At 41.4% G+C, this 20740-nt stretch overlaps 1 protein-coding gene across 2 annotated transcripts in view; it reads left to right on the plus strand.

Moving 5' to 3' along the window:
• Positions 1 to 7414: 7414 nt before the first annotated feature.
• Positions 7415 to 20740, plus strand: part of LOC131251476 (golgin candidate 2) — a 40867-nt gene continuing 27541 nt past the window's right edge. The window contains exons 1-2 of one of the 2 annotated variants that reach the window (XM_058252198.1): positions 7415 to 7623; positions 7716 to 8786. In XM_058252198.1, the coding sequence (XP_058108181.1) occupies positions 7570 to 7623; positions 7716 to 8786 (1125 nt within the window). In that variant the 5' untranslated portion in view covers positions 7415 to 7569. The remainder of the gene's footprint in view (positions 7624 to 7715; positions 8787 to 20740) is intronic. The other variant, XM_058252199.1, reaches the window with a different exon arrangement.

Below are 20740 nucleotides of genomic sequence, written 5' to 3' on the forward strand. Positions count from 1 at the left end.
GAAATCACAAATATTAGCTTTTCCAAAGCTTATTGGGTGTTCCATTCATGTAGGCCCCACTTTGATGTAAGTGTTCAATCCACGCCGTTCATTCTATTCTCGAGTTCATTTTAGGCGTTGAGCCGAAAAATAAAGCAGATCCGAGTAACTGGTGGACCATAGTATGAGAAATTGTGATGGTTGCCGTTGAAAAATTAACTACTATTTTTATCCATCAAAATATATTCAATATTGGGCTCATTTGCCTTGTATTAAGCCATGGGACCCAATGGCAGGGTCAGATTGCACTGATGCGGGCCCCATATACGAAAAACCACAAAATTAAGGGTTTTCAAATATATATATATATATATATATATATATATATATATATATATATATATATAGAGAGATAGATATAGGCGGGCGAGCGGACAGCAGGGTCCCACGGCTCCAGCCGTGGGCCCCACCTTGATGTTTATATGTCATCTAAGCCGCTCATATGGTGGACCCTTAGGGTAGAGAGCCCCCCCTCCAAATTTCAGCCTCTTCCAATACTCAGGTGGCCCACATCATGGGAAGCAATGCAATTGAACGTCTGCCTTTGAAAACTTTACCTGGGCCACAGAAGTTTTGGATCAATCTGAAATTTGTTTTTTTTACTCTTCGTCCAGGTCTAGGTGACCACATGGACAGATTAGATGGAGAATAAACATTACGGTGGGCCCTACGTGGGACCCACAATGATGCATATATTTTATTCATACCGTCCACTGCCAGTGGACGGTTGGAGCACACAGGTGATGTATGTGTTTTAGTACACGGTCCAGGCGGACGGTGTTACCCCTCCATGTGTTTTATTCACAGTCCCATTACAGTGGGGTCCATCATGATGCATGTGCTGCATCTAAGCTGTCCAATCATTTTGAGAGCCCATTTTAAGGCTTGAGACTAAAAATAAGATAGATTTGTGGTTCAAATGGACCCCACCCTGGCATATGTTTGGGGTCCATCTTGATTCACTTATGGCCGTTCATTAAGGCTCACCTTGGTATATATTTAAGGCCCATATGATTAGGCCCATTTGGTATGCATAAGGCCCATATGATTAGGCCCATTTGGTATGCATAAGGCCCATATGATTAGGCCCATTTGGTATGCATAAGGCCCATATAATTAGACCCATTTGGTATGCATAAGGCCCATATGATTAGGCCCATTTGGTATGCATAAGGCCCATATGATTAGGCCCGTTTGGTATGCATAAGGCCCATATGATTAGGCCCATTTTGGCATGCATAAGGCCCATGTTACAAGGCCTATTGTGATGTTTTCAAAGGCCCATGGGACATGGCCCATTGCAATGTACATAAGGCCCATTGATGCGGCCCACTTGATTTATATAAGGCCCTTATGAGGCGGCCCATCTGATGTATCTGAGGACTATGGGTCGAGGCCCAATGAGATGTATATAGGTCCATTGCAATGTGTGATTCCTTATAGTTTGTGTAATGATATTTTATGGCGGGCCATGCCTTGGGAGCAATGTTGGTTTAACGTCCACATTGTAAGTACAATATTGGTTAAATGTCCGCATTGTAACTCTCCTTAAGGCCCATTGATAGGCCCATACTTGTTGATAGTTCATTACTTTATAACATGCTTAGTGCACTTCCATGATTCATGCCCATACGCATCATATGTATGCTTGAGATGAGGAATGTTTGATCATAGCATAAGCCGTTGGGCTGAGACATTTACGGGACTCCTTATGAGACAAAGTGTCCCACATGATCGCGTGGTACGCACAGGATTGCTGCATGATTGTACGGTGTGACTCATGCATCTCGCATTGTGTGTCATGATCACTGCACGCCCTAGCTACATCAGGGTCGTGGCTCCACAGACACATCATGGATGCCCGTATCAGATACCAAAAATGCTTGTTTCTAGCACTGTGGGCACTTAGGATGTCCTTGGGTGAAAGTCACAGAACCTTTTTGGTACTAGGAGATGCTCCAACGTCTAGACCGAGTGGAAACATGAGCGCCCGAGTGCCGAATACCAGTAGGCCGCGTCTCCCACTGTGTCGTGGTCGGTTGGAAGGGGGTGTGGCCTTATCCGCCCGAGTGAGGGGGCTATAAGCTAGGCTGAGTTTGACCAGCTCGCAAATGAGTCCGCTATCGACGAGCCGGGTAGGTATTGGCAGACTACTGGTTAGGCGGATAGTGTGGTCTCTTCCACTTGCTTGACTGTGCAGCTAGGGAGGAGGCAGTCAGTGTGAGGTGTATTAGACCCCGGTGATATCCAGAGAGGAACTGTATTGATATGGGTACTTGACGAGTACTGGCACGCTTGCTTTGCATATCGCATATGACATTTGGCTACATAGGCCTCGCATCGCATAGCCTTGGTATGGCTGATAGCATTCATGCCTCGCATCGCATAGCTTTGATATAGCTGATAGCATTCATGGACTTACCGCATATTTCTGCATTACTCTGATATTATACACTTGGCACTTGCCTTACACACACTTTCACCACCTTCTAAGCTTTCTATAAGCTTATGCACGATAGATGCGTGCAGGTGGCGTCAGGTTGCAGCAGCGTTGAGCTTGGAGCGTGCAGCCGAGCTTCTGGAGTTTCTTTTACTTTCGTTATATTGTATTTTCCTTTCTTACGCATTGTACTTAAAGTTTTTGATATAGTGGATATGTGGTGTTGTTGTTTTGTGACTTGGTTATGCTTGTGGTTATGCTCTATTACAAAAAAAAAATCATACTGAAAATCCTCCTTGTAGGATCCCAGGATCGGAATCTGGCGTATGGGCGCTGGGAGCCGAGAATGGGGTACTACGGAGGCTGTCGGCACCGGATTCGGTGATCGGAAATTTTGTGAGCCCGTTTTCCGAGTTTGGGGCGTGACATAAGGGGTTCAGACAAAAAGAAGGGATAGATTATTTCGACATATATTATCCAGTGACTAGGATAACATCCATGAGGGATTTTATTTGCGTTAGCATCCATACGTCATCTTCATATCCACTAAATGCATATAAAGACTATCTTTCTGAATATTGACCTCAATGAGGATGTATATGTGGAATAATTAAATGGTTCGTTCTACCAAGAAATGAGAATAAAGTTTGTATACTAACTAAATCTTTGTATGAATTAAAACAATCACCTAAACAGTGGCATGAGAAGTTTGATTTAAAAATACAATCTTACGATTTCATGCGTAATGTACTTGACAAATGCATATATTTAAAGTTAATGATAACTATGTAATCATTTTTTATCTGTATATTGATGATATGTTAATGATTAGTAGTAAAATAGAAAGTGTAACTGAAACAAAGAAATTTATCTTTCGTATTTAAAATGAAAGATTTTGGACATGTGGATACCATCCTGGGTACCAAAGTTTTTAAGAAAAATATAGTGGGAGTTATGCTCTGTGTCAATCTTATTACATTGAGAAGATATTAAATAAGTTTAATCATCTAAATATAAAAGAAGCAAAAATCTCATTTGATCCAAGTATCGAGTTAAATAAGAATAACGAAAGAGCAGTTGTACAACTAGAGTATGCAGGTGTTATAGGCAATCCAATGTATGCTATGCAATGTATTAGACCAGATATCACGTATGTTGTGAGTAAACTCAATAGGTTTACTAGTAACCCAAGTGTGGAATACTAGAATGTTATCAGTAGAGTTCTTGGTTACTTAAAAGCAACCAAAGACTTATGGCTACTTTATTTTGAGTTTCTTGCCGTATTGGAAGCATATACCAATGCGAGCTGGATATCAAGTGCAGGGGACAACAAGTCTACTATAGAGTGGGTATTCACCTTAGGAGGTGCAATTGTATCTTGGGGATCCAATAAACAGACCTGCATAACTCACTCAATTATGGAGTCTAAGTTTATAGCTTTAACTGCAACAGGCAAAGAAACCGAATGGCTTAAGGATCTTTTATTAGAAATCATTTTTTGTGTAAAGCCTACATCGCCTATGTCACTACATTGTGATAGTAAATCCACGTTAGCTAGAGCCTACAACGTCACTTATAAATGAAAATTCAGACATATAAGTTTATTATATGATTACGTAGAACAATTGATTCAATATGGAATCATTGCAATTTCTTATATGAAATCAAGTAATAACCTGGCTTACCCTTTTATTAAACCTCTAATGAGAGAGATAGTAAAGGCAATATATAGAGAGACAGGGTTGAAACTCTTCTACCAAAGTTCCACCAGTGATGGAAACTCAACTTAAATTTAGAAAATCTCTAAGTTTGGGTTCAATGAGTAAAAACGAGTTACTGATATGTGGAAAGTTTCAGTATTAAAATTATATAAAACTTTATCCATAATAGATAAGTGCTGAGCGTTACAGAAAGAGTGTTGAGTGTTAGAACTCTTAATGAAATCTAGTCTAAAGGACAAGTGTCTTAATAGTAACGAAAACACTGGAAGGATTTCACCTATGTGAACATAGAGATGGTGCCATCTCTTATGAGAGTCGGAATTTCTTTTGAGATTATTCATGAAATATGATAAGCACATGACCATTAATTGTGTTGAGCAAGATTGTGAGAACTCTAATAACATAAAAGTGAATATGTGTGTGGTTTCTCCAGTTCTGTTATCTAGGAATAATTGGTTAAAAGCTACGGCTATTAGAAATTTCGATAGAACTTTGAGATATTAAAATTAATGAAAAATTCAAATTCAAATATATCTTTCTTTAAACATATAAACTATTTATATTCTGATAGACATCTTTTCAAAAAATATTTTCAATCAAGTTGGGAATTGTTGTGAAAAAACTTTGATAAAAAAATATTTTAATAATATATATATATATATTTATTACTATTAAAAAATATGTATTTTATATAATAATAATAATAATAATAATACTGATAAAAGTTTTGCTTGAAAAATTTACAATTTTGAGTGTTTTGGGAATAGTCCCATATCAGAAAGGAAAGAAGAAAAAACAGTGTTTATATATGGGGTGTGGAGTACCTTATTATTTACTTGGTTGAGTGGTTGTAGAAGAACTAGTGGCGCACTTTGCACTTGCGACAGGGAATATGGGTCAGGTGGCTAGTATGAACAAGTGATCTGAATGATACCAGTGTTGCTTTTATAAAAGCTGGAAACTAGCCGTTGGAATGAAGTGTAACTCCTTATGCAACATTAATCCAACATGCACAACGGTCATATAACAGTATACAACGATCATATAGCGATCATAAAACAGCTAGTTAGTAAGTCTTAACTGCCAACATGCAACAATAATAATCCCACATGCACAATGGTTAGAAACTACTAATAATGACTAGTTTCTCACCAACGGCTAAATAATGGTCATATTGAGTTATAACCCCGGACCAAAACGGCCAACCACCCTAGCTTATATAAACAGTACTTGGATGGTTCAATAGATTATCACCAACACCCGAACTATTCTCACTTGCAACCAAATAGAAAAGCAAGTGTGTACACTGATTAGTTAACAAGGTTCGAACGAACTGTAGCCAAAAGACCTCAAGAAACAGACTAATGTATTGGTCTAAATCTCTAAAATTTTCTAATACACTTTCTGAAATTGGGATTTTTTCTTTTATTTATTTGCTAGGAAAATAATTGTATATACAGAATTTCATTCATGGTTCTTCGTATTTGCCAAACGTAGAACTACATCCTATGCTTGTCGTATCTTAGAAGCGGTTTTACATGCGAATAACACTCAGCGTGATCACACGTGCTTTAACCTATCATTTTATTTTCAGTTTATTTAATGATTTTTTTTATTTATAAAATTTGTAAAATCCGTAATTTGTTATAACAACGCACCTATGTTGTACTCTATATACAGAAACCACTGTAGTGACTGAACGCCCACCATTAAAACCTTCTTAGATAAAGCTGATATTTGTGTTATCCTTTTATCCAGGTCTTCCCAACCTTTGGATGACAAATAAACATTGGCAGGAAGAAGTAAGAGGTTGGATGGCAAATAAACATGCCCAAAGTTTTATATGGTTGGCATTCAATCACCACTGTTTACATGTGTCGTGGTACACCTGCGATTTGGATATGCCACAATTTTAGGATAGGATCATTCCGTGAAAAAAAAAAGAACGGACTACGTGGACAAAACACATACATCATGGTGGGCCCACAGAGTGCCGACCAACCAACAGCTAGGCTGGTACTAGCAGAGAAAGTATGCAATCCGTGTCCGCCGGGTCACGTTCTCGACGATAGTCCGGATCATTAATCCACGACTGTTGTCTTGACAAAAGTGCCATATTCATCTAATGATCCTAGCCGTCCGAGCAATGAAACTTCCATCTACCGACTTTTACGAGCCTCGATGGAATTGGAAGCTGATCGAGTCCTGCCCCGCTGAAAGGAATCGGTCCAGGCAGCGGCTCTGTGGGCCCCACTGTGATGCATGAGTTCCATCCACACCGTTCATTCTATTTTTCCAGATCAATTTTTGATATTACACAAAAATGACGCAGATCCAGTACTCAAATGGACCACACAGTGGGAAATGAACGCTGACCATTAAAAATTTCTTAAGAGCTACAGAAATTATTATTTTTTCCTTAATTATCAAACTTAAATTTGTGTTTTCTTTCATCCATGTTTGTTTGACCTTGCGAACAGATGGTATAGCAAATAAACATGACGGTGCGCCTAGAATGGTTTTAACGGTGGGTGTCATTATCACTGCCGCTTCCTGTGGTATGATCCATTGAGCCTTGGATCTGCCTCGTTTTAAGGCTCGTACCTTAAAATGATTAGATAAAAATATTTGAACGGTGGGGATAAAACACTTACATCATGGTGGACCCCACAGGGCCTCTATCTGGACTGATATCTGTCTTGGTGAGAGAAGACGCAATCCGCTTCACAGCTGATTAACATTGTTCATCTGACCATTTGTCATAAAACAGCGCACATGATGAACCTCGAGACAGCACGTGTACATTGGTGATTAACCAAAAACAAATGTGTACGAGATCCACAGCATTCATCGAGTTCTATCCACCGTTATCATGTAAAAATCATCCAATTTCAAGCGTTTGGTGGGCCGTAAATGTACAAACTCTCGACATGTAATTATAATCGTCCATTTTTCTCTTTTCTAATACATGTATGACGTACCAGACAAGTGAACTTACTGAATTCTTTTTTACCAAATAATAGAAATTAGTGGTCCACACCTCACGAACATGTTGGATATCACTCACGTAATCCATATTGGGGCGTGTGCTGCGAGGAAATCTCTCAATCTCAAGCGAGCAGGTTCCGTTCACATTACTCAATGTTCAGTTCCCACGTGCCCCGGGCCCGAGCGCGGGCGCTTGCACGTGCGGATATATGCGCCTGTCCTTCTGTGCCACTCCAAAACCGGCGCTTCCTCATTTCTCATCGTTCAGTCCCAGCTCCATCTCCAAGCAAGCGCATCTTAGCAGGCTCTCCCCTAAAATGCGCCATGGGTGACTAACATCAGCTTCTCTTGTGCAATCTCCGCTTCTCAATTTCAAGAATCATGGCAGGTTGGATCTCATCCAAACTCAAAGTCGCTGAAACCCTCCTCCAGCAGGTAAGAATTCTCAGATCCATCACTGCTTTTTATTTTTTTGAATATTTTACATCTCTACCGTTAATCCTATCTAATTCGTACCGGCCCATCAGATCGATCAGCAAGCGGCGGAATCCCTTCGAAAAAATGAGAGGCCTCGATCCGACGATGTGCCGGTCGGTGAAACCCTAGCAAGGACCGAATCGATCCCATTGAAGGATCAACTTAAGAAGAAAGCGCCGGATCGGAACCGTCCGCATCGAGATCTGAGGAGAGGTTATGATCCAGAGAGGCATCGGAAGAAACTTGATGCGGTCGAGAAACCCAATTCGAGTTCGGTTGAGAAACCCAACTCGAAAATTAGTCCGGCTGCTGCTGTGGCCGACAGTGACTGGACTGAACTCCTTGGATCGCCGGATCCAATCACACCCGTCGATCACCAGAATGGGGTGCCTGGGCCCGGCCTACGGAGGGATCAGAAGAAGCTTGGCATTGGGGTTTCGAGCGCACCGTTGGAGGGAAGGAGGAGTCTTTTGAAAGTCGGAAGGAGATCAGATGTCACGTCGGACAACAAGGTGGGTTTCGAGGCTTCTGATGGGGATAGAAGATGGAGCAATGAAGAAGTGGGCTTGTCTGGAAGTTCTGATTTTTCTGATTCGATTCAGAGAAAACCTGTTTGGGAATCTCGAGTGTTAGAGAGTAATGTTGTGATGGAGCCGAAAGAGGATGGGAATGGAGATGTGGTGATCCCGGCGACTTTGGAAAATGGGCTGCAATCTCATTCAGAAAATTTCAGTGCTGGAGAGGATGGTTTTGTGTCAGTGTCAGTGTCAGGTGCAGCTGATGAGATTGATGATTTGAAGAGAGAAGTGCATGGCAATAGTATTGGCCAGAGAGATGGGCCAGATGTAGCTGTGGGCCATTCCATTCCTGATGACTTGCCAAGGAGTTTTTCAGGAAGTGACGAACGGTCAGATTCGGATACAGATTCAAGTTTGACGTCTGATTCAGAAGATGAGAAGGAGGAAAGGAGAAAGAGACAGGAACAAATTTTGGCTGAGGAAGTGGCTGCTAAAGCAATTGAGGCCATAAAAGAGCGGGAGAACATGGTCGCAAGGTTGGAGGGAGAGAAGCAGAGCCTGGAGAAGATGCTCGATGAACGAGAAAAGCAACAAGCACAAGAGGTCATACTTTGTGCTTATTTTTCTATTTGTTTGCTTTCTGCGCCTTCTATATTTTAGAAAGTAATTGAAAAGTGGTGGAGTGTTTATTGTGCTTTATAAAATGGCATTTGGCTGTGTTTGGATGCACATGTGAATTGAATAGCGAACTTTCAGTTTAAGCAAGAGCAAATGACAAAAAGTTAACAATGGTCACTAGCATTCATAATCGGGAACTAGCCCTCAAATTCCAGTTAGTTTCTTCCAAGTCCAACCATAATGTAATTTGACCACAGTTTGGAGCCTAGGCCCTTGGCGTGAATGCGAAGGATGGAAGTTACGATTTGGTTTATGTACACTGTAATAGACTAGTAATTCCAATTCAAGCCAAAATTGACCCAAACACACCCTATTGTCACCAGTAACTTTGAAGCTGTGACTAAGCAAGGAAATGTCACTTCATATTCCTTTTTTCGTTTGAAGCTATTTATCATGGCATGCCATTTTTGCTAATTTAGTGGTGTGGCATTGTTGTTCGTGTTGTTGATATTAGTTCAAGCCATAAACTTTTAACACTTGCCATTGCTAGTATATATGAATTAGACAAAGTTGTTCATAACATGGTGTGCCGTAAAGGCCATTACATAAAGGTAACAGTGGCAACCGTTACACGTTACGGGGTTGTAATGTTACAGAGAAAATGACCCGTAAAGGCCATTACAGCCCCCGTAACGGCCCGTTACCCCCCCCCCCCCCCCCTAAGTAAATGCTGTAACAATCCTATATCGGTCCATTATGGAGTTGATATAGGTTCTTTGTTTTTTTTTTTTTTTCCAATTAAAAGAAAGATACTGTAATAGCCGTTATGGTCCCCGAAATGGCCGTTACACCCCGTATTGTAAAGGTAATGGTGGTGCCCGTTACAACCACCCTTATGGAATACCTTACTTCATAATTGCATAATTGTTAGAGGAAATTAGGAATTATCAAGGAATATGCCTCTATATTTCACCCATACTTTCAAGAATTGTATTCAAAGCAGATCAAGTGACAAGTGGCTAGGAGGGTGTTCTCCCTCTTATGGTTGTTTGCACTTAGTAAAGCTTTCCCCTTTTGTAATTTTTTTACTCCCTTTGTTTTGATCTTTGTCTTTTCATAAGATATTGTTTATCAATTAAATAAGAGAATTTCTAATCAATCCACTTGTCTACTATTCCATGCCCATATATTTTGGATGGTTGAGAATTAAACACTTCATCTTGCTCGTATTAGCCCTGTTAAAGTGACATGTTTGAGTAATTAGCATTCCATGCACACTCTCTACCTTGGAGACGAGAATATTCAACAACTTGAAAATGCCTCTGAAAGTGCAACTTATCGTGAGGTTAACCAATCAGCAGAAGTGATCTAATCTTGTATAAAGAAAGTAGATCAATTCATGCATACATTGTGAGAATTCCCTAAACAAGTTGATGAATCTAGCGGGGAAGGAAACCAAAGACTGGAGTTAGAAATCAAGATTCAAGACAATGCTAGTGATCTGGGGTGATATCCACATGTTCAAATACAGAAATGTGTTATGACGATGCATCCTTTGGTTGTTTTTCTCTGTGTGTGTGTGTGTGGCAACCACAAATAAAGGCCAAAGACAAAAACAAGACTCACTCATAGCCAAAGCAGGCAATACAATGCAAAACCTCATAGTGCGTAACAGTTGCCACTGTTACCGTTATGTAACGGCTGTTACGACACACCATGAACAAATGGCTTGGCGACAACATTTTCATAACATGTCCACATCCTTAGGAAGGTTGTGATATCGTGTCGTGTACAATTTTATTGACGGGGCATCAACGTGAACAGGCGTTAGGTGAGGGTAAGGAAGGGGAGGGTACCTGGAAGCAAGTAGGAAAGAAGAGAGCTCCATGAAAGGGAGGTGGTTAGGGCTTTAAGGAAGATTTCCCTACTTTGTTCATAAAAGCTTATCGGAGTAGTTGCCGATTAATTTCTCAAGGGTTTTTGGGCGTGCAAGAGTTGTGATGGAGGTGGTGGTCCCACATCATCGTGGATTTGCCATTCCTCATGGCTTTACTTTCGTGAGGATGAAATCAGAGGAGGATATAGAGAAGGCTATGCATATGTTGAATGCTGAGAGCTTTGTGGGGAAGAAATGACTGTGTAGAGAGCTATATTTGGTCCAGATGTGGTAAATAGGGAGGAGGCTACGATGGGTGCTATTAGCTCTGGGGAGAGGCAAGGGGAGCAGGTATGAGCTAGGCGGTATGAGTACGATTGTGGCAAGTTAGGTAGGAAAATGTCTCTCTTGAGGTGCAACAGACGGTGGTAGGTAAGACCCGCTCCTTCAAGGAAGTTGTGGTAGGGGTTAGTTCATATCAAAATATGCTAGTAGGATGTGGAACATACCATAAAGAGGAGTGCGTAAAGCTGGGTCAGGGGAAATGGGTGTGGAAGTCAACCTATGCTATGGGGCCAGAGGTATGCGCTGATCCCTCGTTAGTGGAAGGTGCATGGGTTGCGCAGCTTGCGCTTCAATGGTTGGTGGTTGCGGTGACGAAGGTAGGAGCCTTGGTGTCTTAGGTAAAATCATGACTGAAGGCCTAATGTAATTTGGATGAGAGTGACCACAGGATAAAACCTTTGAGCGAGAACAAACCTTGGATTTTCATCGGGCCATAGACTAATATTGATCAAATGGTGATGGCTGGGACCTTATTCAATGAGGGGCTGATAAAATCTATAAGAAAGTGGTAAGACTAGCTCTTTCTTTTGGAAGAGTGTTGGTTTTTGATATGAGGCATTTCGATTGAACTATGGTGTAGGAAGGTGTTCCTGGTTGTCAGGGGATGTCTAGGGAGGCGGTAGCTATCGACGAAGGCATGGAGGTAGGGGAAAACATCAGTGCAACTCGACTCTGCATTAGGAAGAAGAAGTCTATCCATGAGCTTGAATCGGTATCACTCTCTGTTTGCAAGGTTCATTTGGAGCTGAGAGTTGAAAGGGAAAGGGAAAGGGTGTTCCTTGTAGGTGGGAGAGGCTTAGAGGAGAAGTGTAACGCCTCGGATTTCGTAACTCGAGTATAGTACTCTTCAAACGAAATCCCAAGTGTTAAACTTAGGGGAAAGACACACGTAGGTGTGTTTTCCAACATTTTCGCACAGTCGTATTAACATTCACATAGCTGGCATCAAAATATAAGCAAGTAAACCACACATTGAGTTAAGTTCCAAACAACATCACACACAAATCCAAATATATGCCATATGACTTAATACAAACCAAATGTTTGAATCGGACAAGTGCAAAAAGGTAAACTATCAAACTACCGGTTGAGCTCGAAGAGCTTGGCCGGACTCAAATAAGGCTCCTTCACTCCATGGTCCTCACAGGCATCCACAGGTGCATCCATGGGTATGTCATCACATCGATCTATACCTGCATTAACTGTTTGTTTTTCGAATTTGAAAGCGTGAGTGGCCATCTCAGTGAGAAATTCTCCCCAAGATTATACATCCGTCATAATAGTCAAGTATAATTTCAATAAGAACTAAACAAACACAACATATATTTTATAAAAGCAAATCTTGTTTAAATGAATGGATACATGAAGGCACATCACCCTGGGGATGCACATCCAGCTGGCTGTGTGAGTAAAGTCACGATGTAAAAGAACTACCATACGATGACCCGACATCACTAAGGACGTACATTGACATCATTAGGTGAGTTCATATAATGACACGATATTGCAAGGAACATGCATCGACATCATGACCCGACATCACTAAGGACATACACTGGCATCATGTCCCGACATTCCAGGTGACATCGGCGTCCAACAAGTGCCATGAATGCATTATTAGCTGAACCTTTATTATTCGAATTTACATACAATCAATTAGGGAAACTCCTTTCCACTTAGTGACCCTTCAAATAATCAAATCAAGATCAATTAATAATCATTGTACACAGTCCATCATGGACATCAAAGCGCAATCCCACAATGCAAGTGAATGACCAGGCAATGACCCGGCATCACAAGGAATATACATCGACATTATGACCTGGCATCACTAAAGACACACATCGCAAGTGACATACATCGGTATTATGACCCGACATCGCAAGTGACATACATCGGTATTATGACCCGGCAAGTCCAACGTGCCAAGAGGGCATTGAACAAGTCAGAAAGTGACGCCAAATTGTACACTATCAAGGTAATATATCCATCGCAAATGGGCCAACTAAGCTTCATGGTAGTCCAAAGATGTGTTCATATTCAATCAACCAATAGATGTATCTCCAATCAAGTTTTCCATGTGGTAATCCAAACCACAAACCAATTCTAAATGTGACAATCCACACCACACCAATCAATTCATATTCTCCCACAAACCCTCAACACATCATTCCTTTTCACATGCATCCCATTCTTCTCCCATTTCCACTACAAATTACACATGTAATTCACAAATGCGACATTCAAATTAGAGCTACCACAAATGCCACATTCAAATTAGAGCAACCACAAATGGCACATTTACATGAATTCAAACATATTAGATTTCATACGCATTTAAATTATATCAAAACATGCTAGAATTCGTAATCATGCGAATTACACATAGCAAGAGTTCTAATAATGTGATCTTAAGCATTCAAGAGAGTGTACATAAGTGGATTGTTCAAATCAAAAGTCCTAATCATGTGATTTTAAGTATTAAGAGATGGTGCACATGTAGGTTATGTAATCCAAGTTGTTCAATTTACAAGGTTTTATAAATTCAACCAAAGCAACAATTTGAAATCGATACTATTACGAAACTAGAATTTCGGTGGAAAGCTTGAAGGGTAAATCCTCACCTCCAAATCAGATTGCCTTGATCTGGTGAAATCTTGACCCGGATGTGACTCCATCGGAATGGATCTCAAGATGAGGATTTGCGGAAAATCAAATTCCCTACATTGAAATTAAAAATCAATTCAACCAATCCTACTTTAAGTTCTAATTTGAACTCTAGTAGGAAGTTGAAAGGTTAACTCACCTAAACTCAACTCAAAAGCAAGTCCATTTCAATTCGGACCCAAATTAGATAATTTCAACGTTAATTTCCTACATCAATTTGGGAAATTATAATCCATTAACTTTTTATTGAATTCTAATTAGAAATCAATAAGAGGTTTGAGACATAAACCCACCTCAAACTGATCCAATTCCCACTACGAAATTGATCCGGACTAGCTCATATGAGGTGTATTCCAATGTGGTGAATTTGGGGGATTCCAATTCTCTATATTCAATCAGAAAATTAAAGCCCATTAGACCTAATTCAATCTCTAGTTAGAACTCAATAGGAGGGTTGAGATATTATATACCTCAATTGACCTGAATCCCAAACTTGAATTGACTTCAACCTTGGAATCCAAATGAGATATGTGAAAACTTACAATTTCTACAATTTAAAATGGAAATTAACATCAATTTATTTTAATTCAAAATAGATTTAGAATTTTGGAAATTGTGGAATTCCACTTACCTTGCCAAACCGAGTTAACTCGACTTGATGATAACCAAATCCTCTCTCGATCTCGACTCAACTAGATCAACCTCGAACTCGGAACCGATGACTCAAACCAGTTGAGGACTCGAACCAGCTCATCGATCCAACAACTGTGTTGTTGAATAAGCTAACCAAAACTAGCTCTCCAACATCGACGAGAAACTCACTAAGTTACTCGGTTCGATTTTGCTCGGCCAAATCATGTTCTTCCTCAACACAACCATGATGCGATCCTCCCAGCAAAAACCTCTGTTGCTGCTTAACACGGAAAGATCTGAACCAGATCAGATCTGACTTTGGATAGGGAGCAATTCACTGATTCGACGACCTGATGAGTCGGATATCTTCCAACGTTTAGAAACCCGAGTTGGCAGAAACTCGAGACTCGGTTGGCCCCTTTGCTGGTTCGCTCACCCCACAGAGATACTCAAAGATGGCAGATCCTTAAGTCGATCTAACCACTGTTGACTCAGAGAAAACCTCCCGAAATGATGATGGTTGATGACCTGATGGGACTCAATCTTGAGTCAATCTGCTACCGATTTGTTGGATATTCAATTAGAGGAAAACCACTAGCGAAACTATCTCTCAACTTTCCTTTCTATCTCACTGGGTGTTCAACAACATCTGGACTCGGCCCAGACCCGCCCCTCTTGAGACAAGAACTCGGTCTAGACCCACTTTTATTGCCCCGCGACTCGGTCCAGACCCACTCGAATCGACCCGCGACTCGGCTGAGTTGCACAATCCTCTCTCTCTCTCTCTCTCAAACTCCCTCAATTTCTCTCTCTTTCTCTCTCTCTCTCTTAGTTTTGATTGCAAAGAAGGTTGCCCTAACAAAAGAGGGCAATTTACAGCCTTTGGATTCTCGTCTCGATCCTTTGAAAGCTAATCAAGTGATTAGTCATGCAGTGTTCCACATCAACAATGCGCGAACAAGGAAAACTTCATTGAATTAGTCCGTGATCACGCCGGATCAGCTTGCATGACCTAAACAACCTTCAAGGATGGGTTTCTGGGTCACTAGCCCTGCTATTGGATGTCCCATATCACATATCAGAAGTTGAATGACCTGGTGTGATTTTCTTGTCCGATTGGAGAAGATGACCCGACCTTTAATGGTGGGTCATGATCGGATGGCTCATCTTTTGATCTGTTGCTTATAACGTGTATAGGCACGTTTGCGCTTACACGTGCGATCTGTTTGGTTTTTATCGAAATCTCCTCCCGCTCAAGATGGCGGTTTAGATCAACCGCATGATCCATGGTGGTGGCCCACAATTCGGTCAAACGGATGTTGTCTGTTTAACTTTCACTGGTGGGAATCAGAAAGGAGAAGAAGGAACTTCGGGTCATCGGGTCAATGCCCGATTGGAGTTTGGGTAGCCTACGGGTGCATGCTCGTTGGTGCACACGCCGAGCTAAGGTGGGGTCCACAATGATGTGTCTTGAGATCTACTCCGCCCATCAGTTTCAACTGCCCCTATAAGGACATCAATTTAACAATGAGGCAAATCCATATTTCAGGTGGACCACACCAAGTGGATTTGGGTTTTAAGTGTTGATTATTAACAATCCAACGATCGGATTCTTTCTCAATATGATCACCAACCATTGTAAAGGTTCCTAGCCTTGTCTAGAGGGATTTTAGTAGTTGTTTTAGAAATCTGATGGCTGGATGGTGTGATCAAGTGGTGGATTGTTAAATTTAGTGTTATGGCCCGACTGAGTCTCGAAATTGATTTTGTATAGTTCAATTCACCTATTAAGTTGACACAATAAGTTTCTTCATGATTCAAGTTCTAGGAATAGGTTTTCACGCACAAAATTTCCAATTTCCAATTGTAAGTGGTGTATTTTTTACATGTGTATATATAATTAATTGAAAATTTCCTAGGTGACACCCGAGGACTTCCAATACCCAAGTATTGGAAAGTTCGAGGTGTTACAAGAAGGGAGGGAGTAGCTCCATCGATCATGACAGACGGCGAAAGGAAAGGAGATGGTGCACCATTTCGGCACTCTAGAGGACTTCCAAATGGAGGTGGGAGTCGTGCTTGAAGCTGGTTGGGAAGCAGGAGGTTAGTGGACATGTGGAGTGCTCTTGTGCTTTCGTTGGTTTTTGATGCTCCTCAAGTGCATTGGCTAGGAGATCCTCTTCACCTAAGGGGTACGTGGCTACTGCTATAGCTTCGCACGAGGTGTTCAGTAGCACTTGTGTCAAGGATGTTTGTTCTTGAGAAGTTCTCGAATTTTGAAGAGAGGTTTGGCTGGAGGTGTAGGTTCAGGTACACGTGCACGTGGTGGATCTGATGGAGGAATAAAGAAGGCTCAGGTTCCAACCCTCACTTTGAGGCAAGATAATGTCACACGTGGTATCTCGTCGGCTGCTATTGAGCCACGTGATTTTTACATGAAGCGCATTGGCCTCAGCACTTCGGAGAAAGAGACAGGTAGCGTTTTATCTCATTGTTTTGCATTAAGAGAGCTTATACAGCATAACACGTGGCAGGTGACGTCATGCCAAGGAGTAAACGATCATGCTTTTCCTTCGATTGAAGTGGTCAGTGTGACGATTCTTAGCTCCCACCCATGTTTTATGAAGCATGTGAGTCGGGAATGGTGTCAAGGGCCTTTAAGTTAGGAAGTGCAACCCCTTGTTCCTTACTTTCGGTGCGGGCCAGCATCAGTTCTTTTAAGAAAGCAAAGGAACCTTTAACTCCAACCTCTCTTCTTGTTACAAGACAAGTCCATTCACTGTAAGAAGACAACACACAGGGCAGGCGTCTTTCCTCTCTAGAGGATGCTCATGCAGACCAGATGGGTGAGCAGAGTGATGACAATCAGCTAGTAAGGAATAGTTGAGACGAGGCAGATGAAGGTGAAGATATGGCGATTGCAATGTATCAATCCCAGTCAGAAGGAGAAAGTGATACATCCTTGGAGATGGTGTCTACTTTATATGGAGAGGATCTCACGGAGACCTTGGATGTCACTCTGTCACTAGTAATAGTTGACAGATCTGAGGATGATAATAGAACTGATGATATGCTTCTAGCGATGGCTCGAGTGCTCGATTGCAAGGTCCACGACATCAACCTCATGGAAGAGGAATCGGAATGGTCTAAGAATGTCATTGACAGAGTCGGTAAGCTGTTGGGTATGTCTTTCGAAGATTAAGATGAAGATGCAAGGCCCTATTTCAGTTTGTTGAACAAAGGGGGAATCCATAACTTGGTGATTCAAAGGTCCATAAAGAAGAACTCTAAATGGCAGAGAGAATTGGTGAGTTTGGAGAGCTCAGTCCATTACGAAGCGACCATCAAGTCTAGTGGCTCCCAGAGGGGGGGAAGGGCAAGGTCTGTTTCTCAATGAATGTGCTAAGTTGGGACGTCATGGGTTGAGTGTAAGTTAAAAAAAGGCTTCAGATCAAGGAGATGTGCAGGAAATTGAAAGCTCAATTTATTACCCTCCAAGAAACCAAGCTTCAATCTATTGACAGAATTGACCCTTGTTTCGGTGTGGGGGGTTGAGCAAAAAGATTGGATATCTTTCGATGCTTCTAGGACATGAGGAATTTTGGTGGTCTGGAATTCTGATATTTGGGGAAAGGAAGATATCTAGTGCATAAACTATTCTTCTTAAATGGTTCTAACTGACAAAGCTTCAGGTTTCAAGTGGGTGTTATCGGCAGTTTATGGCCCATGCAAGTCTGATAAGAAGGCCATGTTCTGGGAGGAGCTGCAAGCCATTCTAGAGAAGTGGCCGCTACCCTAGTGTATTGGTGGGGATTTCAATCTCATAAGATTTAGCTTTGAGAAGTTGAATGGCTGTCGTTTAACCATAAGTATGAAAGAATTTGCTTCGTGGATCTAAAGTTACGATTTGGTAAACATTCCTATGAATGGGGTTAAATATTTATGTGGTCAAATGGGCAAACGAGGCCATTATATCATTGCTAGACAGATTTCTTGTATCTTTAGAATGGCTGTACAAATTTCCTATGACTCAGTTAAAGGGGCTTCCTCAACCAGTATCAGATCACCGTCCTATATTGCTAAAAGTTGCTATGGAGAGCTGGGGGCCAAAGCTGTTCCACTTTGAGCTTTCGTGGTTGGAGGTGGAGGGCTTCGCGGGGCTAGTTAGGGAATGGTGGCCATCGTTTCAAGTGAAAGGGTCAGCTGTTTTCCAGTTGCATCATAAATTGAAGTTACTAAAGAAAAATTGAAAATATGGAAGGAAGAGGTTTATAGGGCAAGAGAGGATGAGGTGACTTCGATTCTCGACGAAGTTCATAGTTTGGATATGAAGGAAGAGGAGGGCGAGCTGTCCAATGAAGAAAGAGCAAGACATGCTACGCTTTCTTTGTTTTACTTGCAATGGCTCAAGGAAGAGGAAATTAAGTGGAGGAAACAGTCGAGGGCGACTTGCTTAAAAGAAGGAGATAAGCATACTGGATTCTTTCACAACATAGCCTCTACAAGAGCTAGACATAACATAATCAGTTTCCTAGTAGTGGATGGTTCAAGATTGGAGGATGAGTCACAAGTCTGTGAAGCAATAGTCCTATTCTATAAAAACTTGCTTACCAAAGAGGAAAGCAAGCGGCCTCGGTTTGATAATCTTCACTTCAATCGGTTGACGGATGATGAATCGGGGCTTTTGGAAAAGCCAGTATTTGAAAGTGAAATTAAAGAGGCGGTGGACAGTTTGGGAAGAGATAAGGCCTCGGGACCCAACATTACCCGCAGACTTTTTTCCAAGTGTTTTGGTTCATGCTTACGTCTGATATTATAGAATTTTTTGATGAATTCTTCAAGAAAGGTAGTCTTCCTCCCGAGCTTGGGACATCCTTCATTGCCATAATCCCCAAAGTAGATGGGGCAGAATGTATGAAGGACTTAAAACCATAAGTCTTATTGGTAGCCCATACAAAATTCTAGCCTAGATTCTTGCATCCAAGTTTTGATCCATGATTAGAAATTTAATTGTAGTGAAGCAGGGAGCCTTCGTGTCAGGCAAACAAATCACGAATAGTGCTCTTATTGCCCATGAGTGCATTGACTCTAGATTTAGGGAAGGAACGCCATGCATTGTGTGAAAATTGGACATCAAGCAAGCCTACGACCATGTAGATTGGGAATTCCTTGATTATCTTTTGGATAGAATGGGATGTGGGGTCAGATGGAGAAATTGGATTCAAGGTTGCATCAGTTCAGTAGTTTATTCCGTCCTTGTGAACGGTTCTCATAAAGGCTATTTTAAGTCTACAAGGGGCTTACCGTAGGGGGATCCGTTATCCCTTACCTCTTTTTTTTTTTAAATTTTTATTTTATTTTATTTAAATTATTATTATTATAGCCTAAGCTTTCAGCCACGTGATAGCCAAAGGTCAAGATATAGATCTCATATCTGGATTTAAGGTGGCAAATATAGGTGATCAATGATCTCATCTTCAATTTGCAGGTGACACGGTTATTTTTTTTTTAATGCCGATCCAATTAAGGTGGATAACCCTTGCAAAATAGTAGTATGCTTCGTGGCAGTTTCTGGTATAAAGGTTAATATCAGAAAAGGCGAAATGTTCGGCATCCATATGAAAAAGAGGAGACCTCTAGTTTGGGTTGTGGTGGTCGGTTGCAAGGCTAGGTCTCTTCCTTCCACTTATTTAGGGCTCCTTTTTGTGCATCAGGAAGCCAACTACTCATTTGTGGGATATGGTGATAGAAAGAATCGAAGGGAAGCTAGCAAATGGAAGAGCTGTTATCTCTCCTTGGGTGGGCATTTAACCCTAATCAAAGCTGCCTTCTTTCCACTTGACTTAATGACTCTTTTTATGTGCTTGTAGTCAGTGTTGTGAAGGTTAGAAAAGCTTCGAAGAGACTTCTTTTGGAGCAATTCAGCTAAAACTCACAAGTTTCATCTCATGAAGTGGGAGGAAGTTTGTTAACTGTTTCATGAGGGCGGGGCAGGGTTAAGGGATTTGTGTAGTATGAACCTAGCCCTTTTGGGCAAATGGCTATGGCAATTTGCTACTAAAGAAAGTCGATTCTGGCGCGAGATAGTGGCAAGTATGGCCTTCAGGAAGGGGGTTGGGAAGTGAAAGAGTCCTCTCTCTATAAGGCCTCTAATACTTGGAAGGCGATAGTCTCGCTAAAGCATAAGTTAAGAGAAGGTGTCTCCTTTTTAATAGGAAACAGAATCAGGGTCAGATTTTGGGAAGATATATGGTGTGACAACTCAACTCTGCAACAAGAGTTTCTTAGGTTGGCTCGTTTGGTCCCTCGTAGAAACATCGAAGTGGTTGAGTATTGTTCTATGTGCGGTGGGGTAGCAAGCAATATGGGTGCCTCCATATAGGCAGGATCTAACGTATGAGGAGCTAGTTGAATTCAT

This window comes from Magnolia sinica, chromosome 7 (genome assembly GCF_029962835.1).
Source record: "Magnolia sinica isolate HGM2019 chromosome 7, MsV1, whole genome shotgun sequence".
NCBI classification, from domain to species: Eukaryota; Viridiplantae; Streptophyta; class Magnoliopsida; order Magnoliales; family Magnoliaceae; genus Magnolia; species Magnolia sinica.